The sequence below is a fragment of the Monopterus albus genome, unplaced genomic scaffold, assembly GCF_001952655.1.
Source record: "Monopterus albus unplaced genomic scaffold, M_albus_1.0 scaffold108.1, whole genome shotgun sequence".
Taxonomy (NCBI): Eukaryota; Metazoa; Chordata; class Actinopteri; order Synbranchiformes; family Synbranchidae; genus Monopterus; species Monopterus albus.
The window spans coordinates 228,394-237,770 of NW_018127988.1; the positions used below are offsets into that span (position 1 = coordinate 228,394).

A 9,377-nucleotide genomic window follows, 5' to 3' on the forward strand; every position below is an offset into this window, starting at 1 on the left:
TCTTCTTTTGTCTCTCCTCTATCCACTCACCCCAACCGGTCGAGGCAGAAGGCCGCCCACCAAGAACTGGGGTCTGTCGGAGGTTTCTTCCCTTAAAGGGAGTTTTTCCTCCCCACAGTCACCAAGTGCTTGCTCAAGGGGGATTTGTTGGGTTTTCCCTATGTAATAATATTGATAACAGTAAGGTCTAGACCTTATTTTGTAAAGTGTCCTGAGATGACTTTTGTTGTGATGTGGCACTATAGAAATAAAATTTGATTTGATTTGATTTGATTTGATAGACAAGGTTACCCCAAAATAGTTTGATTATGACAAAAACTAGTTAGCCTGAGAAACCGTTCCAGCTGTTGTTTAATACTAAGACAGGTCTTGCCAAGCTTCCTTTTAGAGAATTACAAACTTGTGAAAATTTCTCATGTATCTGGATTGTGTTTGAGCCCTGCCCAGTGTGTAAAACAAGAGTTATTATAGGTCCAGATGTAGTAAATTCCATTCTTGAACCACCCTAGTTATGTAAGAGAAGACATAAACAAAATAAATGTAAACTGTCTTGTCAGATTCAAGTTACAAAGAATTGTTTTGTTTTGGTGGTTTGACAGTTTTTGCAGCTGTTGAATGCTCACAGCGTGTCTGAAACAGAGGGAAGAGCATATGCCAAAGAACTAAGAAATTTTCCACAGGCTTAGCTTAAGACATTTGTGAGAAATTTGATAGATTATGTGTTGTCAGTTTTCACTGGCAAATATGCAGAGTACAGGTAACACAGAGCTTTAGAAATGGATTTACATGTGCACATACAAATATGCTCTGACCCACTTAAAATCTTGTCAGTGCTCTAGCTGACTAGAATTGTCCAGTTATTTCCCTGTTGGAGTTTGGCCCTTGGCAGCCCTGCTACACCACATCCACAGCCCCAAGATCCTATATCATGCAAGGCCCACAGAAGCTCATCTCGTCTGTGGCACTTCTAGCTTGGCTCTGCCAGCTGTTACAATATTGACACGCTCTTTTCTTGGTGACAGGAATAATAAAGATTGTCTGTAGCTCTTGTTCTGCTTAGACAAACATGAAAGGTAACTGCAGTGTTTTAAGAAAACAGGGTGCTGCTCAGATGTTTTCTTTGAAATCTTAGCCAGCCAACACTGGACGAGAAGCGGGGTACACCCTGGGCAGGTCACCAGTCTATCACAGGGCTGACACACAGAGACAGACAACCATTCACACTTGCAGGCAATTTAGGCCCATGACACACCAAGCTGACAGTCAGCAGTTGGTGAGCACCTGCTTGGACTTGTCTTCCTGGTGTGTCCCACACTGTTGGCACTAGTCGGTCCCTGTCGGCAGCTTTTTGGCCAGTTTGATGTGCCGAATTGGCATCAGCTCATTGGGCCTCATCAGTGAGAGAGAGACTACTCTGATTGGCTGTTGAGCTTAGCAAATCCATGCACAAGATGAGAACGCATCTGGGGGGAAGCCTGTTGCTTTAGTATATCTGATTTCACATATTTAGTGCAGTTTATTGTTGTGTTTCACCTCCACAATCTCCTTTCTTTTTCCACAACCAAATGACCAAGGGCAAAGAATGCCAGTTTTTTCACATCAGCTCGGTGTGTCTCTGCCCTTAGAGCCATCCATTAACCTAACCTGCACAGGAAGAGCATGCAAACGCCACACACAGAAAGGTCCCGGCTGACTGCTAGGTCTGGACCCAGAACCTTCTTGCTGTGAGGTGACACTGCTAACCACTTCACCACCATATATTGGAAAAAAAAAAAGAAACAGGTACATTACCCATCATAAGAAACCTGTCTTTGATCTGGTGTTTAAGTGTCCAAACCTATCAGTAAGTAAACTATCATTCTTTTATGTTCATAACTGCTACATTCTCAGGAGTGATGCAAAAATCAATCATTTCCTTGGGCTTGTAGTTTCACAGGTTTGGTTAATTTTAATCCAATAGTTGAGAAATCTTACTTTCAGGAAAAGGTCAGTGATTTTCTATATTTTTATTATTTTCCACAAATCCCATAGAGAAACTAAAGCCCTGTCCACATGAACGTGGTTATTTTTTAAACACATAGCTTTTTCTATGTGTTTTGGCCTTTTGTCTACATGTACATGCTGCTTTAGGTCACTGAAAATGGAGCATTTGGAAAACACTGGCCAGGGTGGAGATATTTAAAAACACTGTTTTGTGTGGACAAGGAAAACAGTTTTTGGCTTTTCTACTGAGTGTGTGCCAGTATCTCATTTGCTGGGCATTAGTATGCTCATGTCATCTCCTTTGTTTATCAGACGATACTGTGCAGGGACGGACGTAGCCAAACTAGTGATGGTTGTGACATTGCTAACCAGGCTTTTACCATGCTTACACTTACACACAGTTACTCACCACCCGCTATGAACCAAGGCATCAGAATGCTCTACAGAGGTCACTGCTACATTCAGTGACACGGATCCAATAATAACTTTTTTCAAGCTTCTGATAGACCAACAGGGTTATATCGCTGGCTGTTGGCTTGACATACTCTTGACAGTGTTATTGCCTTTTCATGTGGGTGAAGTTTTTTTTTACAACAGTGCATGTGCATACAGGGTTTTTTTTAATGAAGGAGGGAAAATTTCCTTTTTTAAAAGTACTTCTGTACACATGGACTTGGCCTTAAACCAACAAAGATTTTCATGTACACACTGTAACCCATGTGAATCCAGATTCATTGTTGCTTTCAGTCTGTGTATGAGACGCTTTAAAAATTACAAAGAAAATCAGTGTCAGAATCTCAACCTCATGGTGGTGCTAAAGTCAACTTCAGAGGATTAGCACAGTTGTTAGCATACTGTACATCGCTTGGGAACCATGGATATCTAAACCAGGTTCTGTGCCAAGCCATTCGGTAGATGTTGAGATATTTCACAGAAAAGTGAAAACTTTGACCTGCTAGTGACAATAGAGGAAAAGTCAAGGGATCTTATAAGTCAGTAGAATCCATCCCCCAGAAAACATGTATGTCTGTACAAAATGTATTAAAAATCCAGCAACAGTTCTTGAGATATTTCAGTCAGGATTTAAGAGGTAGACTGACCAACCAATATTGGAAGCCCCTTAGTCATATGGCAGTAGCATGGCTAAAACCACGATGACTGCTTGATTCTCAGTATGTGTCAGAGCTGTAATGCCACATGTAGATTGGTGCATAGTGAGAAACTATTTGTGTCTGTGTGAGAGGAGAATTGGTATTTAGTACTTTGAAAAGGTCTGACTCTGAAAACATTCCTGCATCGGTCTCTGCATTTAAATGAAGTCATCAAAGCCAAAGCAGCACCATTAGTGGGGCTTGTTAATCACACTTTGATTAGACTGGAAAGGTTTTTATACTTCTTTGGAGCACCATGAACAACTTTGAGCATCACTCCAAGGACGTCTTTTTCACATGGTAAACTCCATGACTCCATACTACTGACTTAATTACTGACAAAAAAAATTAGTTGTGATTTTAGTAAACCTGCTACCAAATGAATGTAAAATGTTTGATGCTTGCAATGGAATAAAAATCACTAGTCATTTAACAGTCAATACTGCATGGGTTGTATGATAGATAGGATATGATACTACACTATACAATACAGTATGATCCAGTGTGATTGATATGATACATTATATGATACCACTTTATTATCAGAAATAATTAAAAATTTGTCTTGCGACACAAGGCAGCTCCAATGCAGAAACAATAACAACAGCCACAACAACTAATTAACAAACAATAAAAAGACCAACCCCACTTACTGTACGTATTATCATAGTCTCTGTACATTTTTTATTAACACTTAAAATCATTGTAGCTGTCTGAAAAGAGAAAGATTTCTAGGCTCAGAAAACTTAAAAGATATAATCTTTCAAGTAACCATTATCATATAGAAACTTTCTGACAATACTGGACTCTGTCTATGGTAATGTTGGTCGGTCCAGCACTTTGATCCAGAATATTATATCTCTGTAGTCATGAAACTTTGCATACACATTCATGTTGATGAATCCTGACTTTGGAAAGCCTCTGACTTCCAGTGAAACTAGCAGGTCAAAATAGACCCAACCCCTGGAAGGACAGGCACAAGGTTTTGGAACAACATTCACAGTTCCTAGACAAGAAATCCTACTGACTCTGATTATCCCCTGACCTTTCCATTCGGCACACCATATTCAGAGTAAAATGTCTCAGCAACATAAAGTAACAGAACATGCTAAAGATCAGGATGTTAAAATTGTCACTGTGACCACATATAGACACTGACATGATCATTTAGCTCAGCAGACCATTGTGTCTACTGTAAGTGCAGCATTAAGGGGAATTCATGTTTTCTGCACACCCTCATGGATGAGGAGCTTGCACACTCTCCAATTCATACTTCCGTCTATGTATGCATGTCCCTTTTCATTTTCTTTCTATGCATGTGCATTAAAAGAAAACAGCATACACGCACATACCACACATGTACAGTATATCTACCAAAGGTTTGGGCAGTCTCCTACCAGGAGTTCTGTGCCATTTTAGTAATTTTATACTCTTTTAACAAAGGATTATATAGACAGGAGTAGTGGTGGATCTTCTCGCACAACTGCTCTTCAAAGCAGTTGTCCATTTTGGTTTGCTCTTGCATGCACCCTCGGGGCTTTGTCCGCACAGACACAAACTTCTGGCCTGCACGCACATGTTTGCAAAGAGTTTGTGCTGACCCTCGCAGACCAGGGAAGATGACAAAATTACGTCACTCGACCTTAGCGGACATGCAGTTGCGGAAAGCATGAATTAGCGTTTGCAGAACCAGTAGCATGGCTGTTTTCTTCCCTTTCTTTATGTGTTTTTGTTGTAAGTTACTGTTGAATTATCTGTTATTTTTATAAAAAAAAATGGTGATCACTTCATCCATTACAACCATGGAATCCCATCTGTGCCCTGATCTGACATCCTGTTACAAATGCAGCAAGAAAATACCTCAAATTGATCAAGTGAGATTTGATTAAGAGTCAGTTTTACTGTGACACTTACATTTTCTGAAAATGAGGATGTGCTTAAAACCTCTCATCAGCACTTTATCAGCTGCCATATGTACGGAGTGTTCTGCTGTCACTTTAAGGTGCAATTGCATTTGTACGCACTGGTGAGATCAACTGAGGCTATTGTTATAGCCTATTCTTCCATGCATCCAAGCAGATGGATCGACATGAAAAGCAGATCTCTGTTCACATGGGGGATGTTGTGCACTGATCTCAGTAATAACATCTCAGCGGTACAAGACCCTGACCCAGCGTCAGCGTCAGGTTATGTAACTTAGCCAACAGTTGATAATTATACTCTCTGCACATCACACAGAAATAGAATAATTAAAGTGTAGTGTAAAGTGCTCAGACACTCATTCGAGTCAGTTTGTAGATCAAGAGAAAATTACTTGACAGCAATTTTGGTAATTGATGTAGCATTAAATGACAATGGCAAATGACAAATATTTAGAGCAACAGGATTAGCAGATTTTCTTTTTTTTGTCATTGTATATGATATGTAACCTCAATATCTTTGGATTCTGGCCAGAAAAAGCAACATAAAGGCATCATCTTAAGACCTGTAATGATGTGATGGGCCTTTTTCACAATTTTTAGACGTTTTATTGTTTGTTTGTACTTTTATTACTATTTTGGCGGAGAGCTGGGTTAGAAGACTTGTACCACTCCTCAAAGAACAGGCATGAAAGCTAAAAGAATTTGTCAAAATATTCAACAAATTAACAATGTACTATTTCACAGTTTCTTTTAAACTCTTCTGGAAAAGTTAGCAAAATTTAGAGACCATGGGCAGATACAGAGGGTGGCCAGGGGTGGCACCAGCCACCCCCAGAATTTGACTGGCTACCCCTGGTGCCATCCCTGCCAGAGTCAAAATGTGATGCTTGTCAATATTAATGAATGAAAAAAAAAAAAACATTTGATTTGATTGTTTCCTTAAATACAACTAACTATTTTCTGGTGATTTATAATTGATATTGATCATATTGGTTTTCTTTTACTTTGCCACGTATGCAGCATGATATTCACATTCATTTCTCTGAATGTGACCATTCTTAAGAATGTGTGGTTTGTTACACCACAGAACTAGGGGTTTAATTTACTTTTCTGCATTTGACATGTTCCACCCCTCTCTGAGTCTGTGCCCAAGCCTGGCCACCCCATCCAAAATTTTCTAGATTCCAGAGTCTGGGACTTCCGTCAGAAATGTTGGGTGTTTGAGGTTTCTGAATAAGCAGTACAACACTGCAGACTGGTCCTAGTTTGGTATTTGTGAATGGTGTTATTTCAGATTAAATCCATAATTATTCATCATTTTCTGTCTTGTACACCATTAACACAATGAGTGCTCCCCTGCTCCTTCGCTATGAGAAGCTTTAAGTTGTCAATATGTATCAGCATAAGAGTCAGCAAAACAAATGGATATGTAATATGCTTTGGTATAATTCCTTCTACTCTCCCCTCTCTTCCCTCAGGAACTCACTCACTCAAACTGAAAATCAGTCTGTCGCACTCACATCAGTCTCCTTGGCTGCGACTTGCTGGCCATTTTAACAAGCCCTTAAGGGCTTTCTTGGTGCAACTGAGAGAGATTAGCTGGGGACATTCAAATAAATCCTCTTTTATCCTTTGATATATTAAAAAAAACATGAATGTTGGCCGTGTTACATCCACTTATTCTGCATGACTTTACAGTGAAGCTCCACAGAATTACTGCCTGTTGGGGATTAAGCTCTTGGAAAAATTATTTTATGTTTATAGATTTGTTTTGACAAATTAAGAAGGCAGTAGCAATGACTGATAAGCTCGTGTGTATGTGTATATGTATATATACACATACACACACACAAAGATGAAAGGTTATGTGGCATAAAATGTCTTCTATACCTGAATGTAGCTAAAATAAATGTAAATGCATGAAGAACAAATTCAGCATATTAACAAGCTCAAAATGTGAGAAGAAGTGGGCTATGGAGTACTTTTCGGCATCTTAATGAGAGAAGGAATGTGATGTTTCTTCCTTCCTACATTTGTTACAGTTGAGTTACTGGTGAGAGGTTGAGGGAATGGGTGCAGAATATGGTGTGTGCGTATGTGTGCACATTTCTTGTCATTAAATACAAAATCTCATGTGCTAACATAAAAGGGGTTTGACAAACAAAAATCATATTACTTTACAATCTAACTCAGACAGTAAGAACTAGAACAACCTTGATTTCAAAAACAGTACCAGAATGAAAGCCAACACTTTACTGTCCTCTCTGGTTAAAAATCTTTTGCACCTGAAACTACAGTACACCCAAGTCAAACACCTAAGGAAGGTTTTGGACCGACCTGTTAGACAGCATCTCCACCACCACTCATCTTTTTATACATTGTTCAGTTTGTTACATTTTTATGATGTGTATGACGCCCAACAGTAACAGATGTGTAAAGGTAAAGTCTGGTTGAAGTTGGTTGTATTGAGATCAAAGATTGTTTAAATTTGTTGAGTCTTTGGTGATGTTAATGTGAGGACAAAAATCTGGGAGGACCACCAATCTAGTTCAATATGACCAGTGTATTAAGAAAGGGTTAAGAGTAATGCATTGCTTATACTGATCATGGATGCATGCCATTTCCAAGATGGCTTCTGACTTGCTCCGGTGAAAGTTGCTCATTGTGTGCACACAATGAAAACGCTTCTCAGGCTTCTGGGTTTCCTAGTTTGACACATATCGCAGCTTCCACACAAGGAAACTGGGACAAAACATGACAAATAAACTTCAGGTTTTTACTGAATTAAATTTATAATGCTAGTCATAGTATCTGTAGCTTAGACAATGGTACATTATATTATTAGATTTCTGGACTAGACTAAAAATTTGTTCTGAAATAAGGCCATTCAAATTTACAGTTGTTGATGTTGGGTGAAAGACAGTATCATAAGGAGGAGCGTTTCAAACCACTTTACTTCATTAGTTCAATTTTAGCTTTTTCAATGTATTCTTTTCCATGTGTTTCTCGGATTTTCTTACAGATCTTTTTCCTACTAATACTACTACTGTCTAAGCTTGTGATGCACTAGTCAGATGTGCAAATTTTGTTTTTTTCAGACGCCTAAAATATTGTTTGTTTGTTTGTCCTGGTCATTTTACCTAAAATATTGTTTGTTTGTTTGTTTGTCCTGGTCATTTTTAACTGTATTTTGGTATTTGGATTGCTGCACATTCACAAACAGAGCAAGAAATAAGGGAGGCTGTTGAGAAAGACTTTATACAAGGTAATTCTCCATTCTCATCAGGAGATGTTACGCACTTGTGAGTCTTTAATGTTACAGCAGAAAACCCACTAAAATGCTCCATAGTGTACAATAAACAATGGTTTAAAATAGTAAAAAGATGTGATTCATTGTAATCTTGAATTTTTAGATAAACCTTTTACAATTGCATTTTAGGAACATTTTATGACTGTTCTCATTGTAACATTGGTTATAGTAACACCTCTGTTGATTTTATTGAGAAGACCTCTTCTTTTGCTTTAATGTGATCTTCATTATGCGTTTGATGCAATAATAAGGCATCTTTCTAAAACAAAAAATGCCAAAGACATAGGACAAATAAGGAGAGAGATCCCATTACTTTAATTAGGTGTTAAAGATGCACTGAATGCTGAACTGATCACAGAGGAACAGAAAGTGCCAGGATTCACTGTGAGACTACAGTATCTGCATCCAAACAGAGCTACAGGCAGAGAAAGCTCAAGCAGCGGGGAAACCAAACTGGTGGTGCTTCACTGGTCTTTTCACACACGCAGAGACAAATTTAGTTGTTTTCACAGGAACAAAAAATCCTCAGCTTTCACCTCTTGACAAAACCCACCTTATGAGCACAGACACTCCGACATCCTCGCAGTTCTTGAAGACGTGTCCCCACGTGTCCTTGATGATCTCCCTCTCTGCATCGGACAGCGGCTCGGCACGCTCCGGACGATCTTCGCCCTCCACCTTTCCTCTCTGCATTCCCAGCAGCGGCGGAGGTGGAGGTGGTGAAGGTGGTGGTGGAGACTCCCTCTGAGACATCCTCCTGCGTCGCAGCAGCCCGGAGGCTCCAAGCAAGGCTCGGGGGAGGTAGGGAGCGAGGGAGGGGGGAAGGGAGATGGAGAGCTGAGACCCCACGGCGGGAGCTGGGAGAGGAGAGCCGGGATGAGAAGAGGAGCAGAGAGGAGGAAGAAAAGGAGGAGGAGGGGAGCAGGCAGCGCTCACTGCCAAGAAGAGATATGGGAAAATGAAGCGCCCAATCCCCCCACCAAACTCTCTCTCACGTGTCCTCCCTCCAGC

The 9,377-nt window shown here is 39.9% G+C and overlaps 1 protein-coding gene across 1 annotated transcript in view; it reads right to left on the reverse strand.

Annotated features, from left to right (window-relative positions):
- cygb2 (cytoglobin 2) overlaps positions 1-9,371 on the reverse strand; it is a 19,192-nt gene extending 9,821 nt beyond the window's left edge. The window contains exon 1 of the mRNA XM_020611040.1: positions 8,920-9,371. Within this exon, the coding sequence (XP_020466696.1) occupies positions 8,920-9,119 (200 nt within the window). The 5' untranslated portion in view covers positions 9,120-9,371. The remainder of the gene's footprint in view (positions 1-8,919) is intronic.
- Between the last annotated feature and the right edge of the window lie 6 nt (positions 9,372-9,377).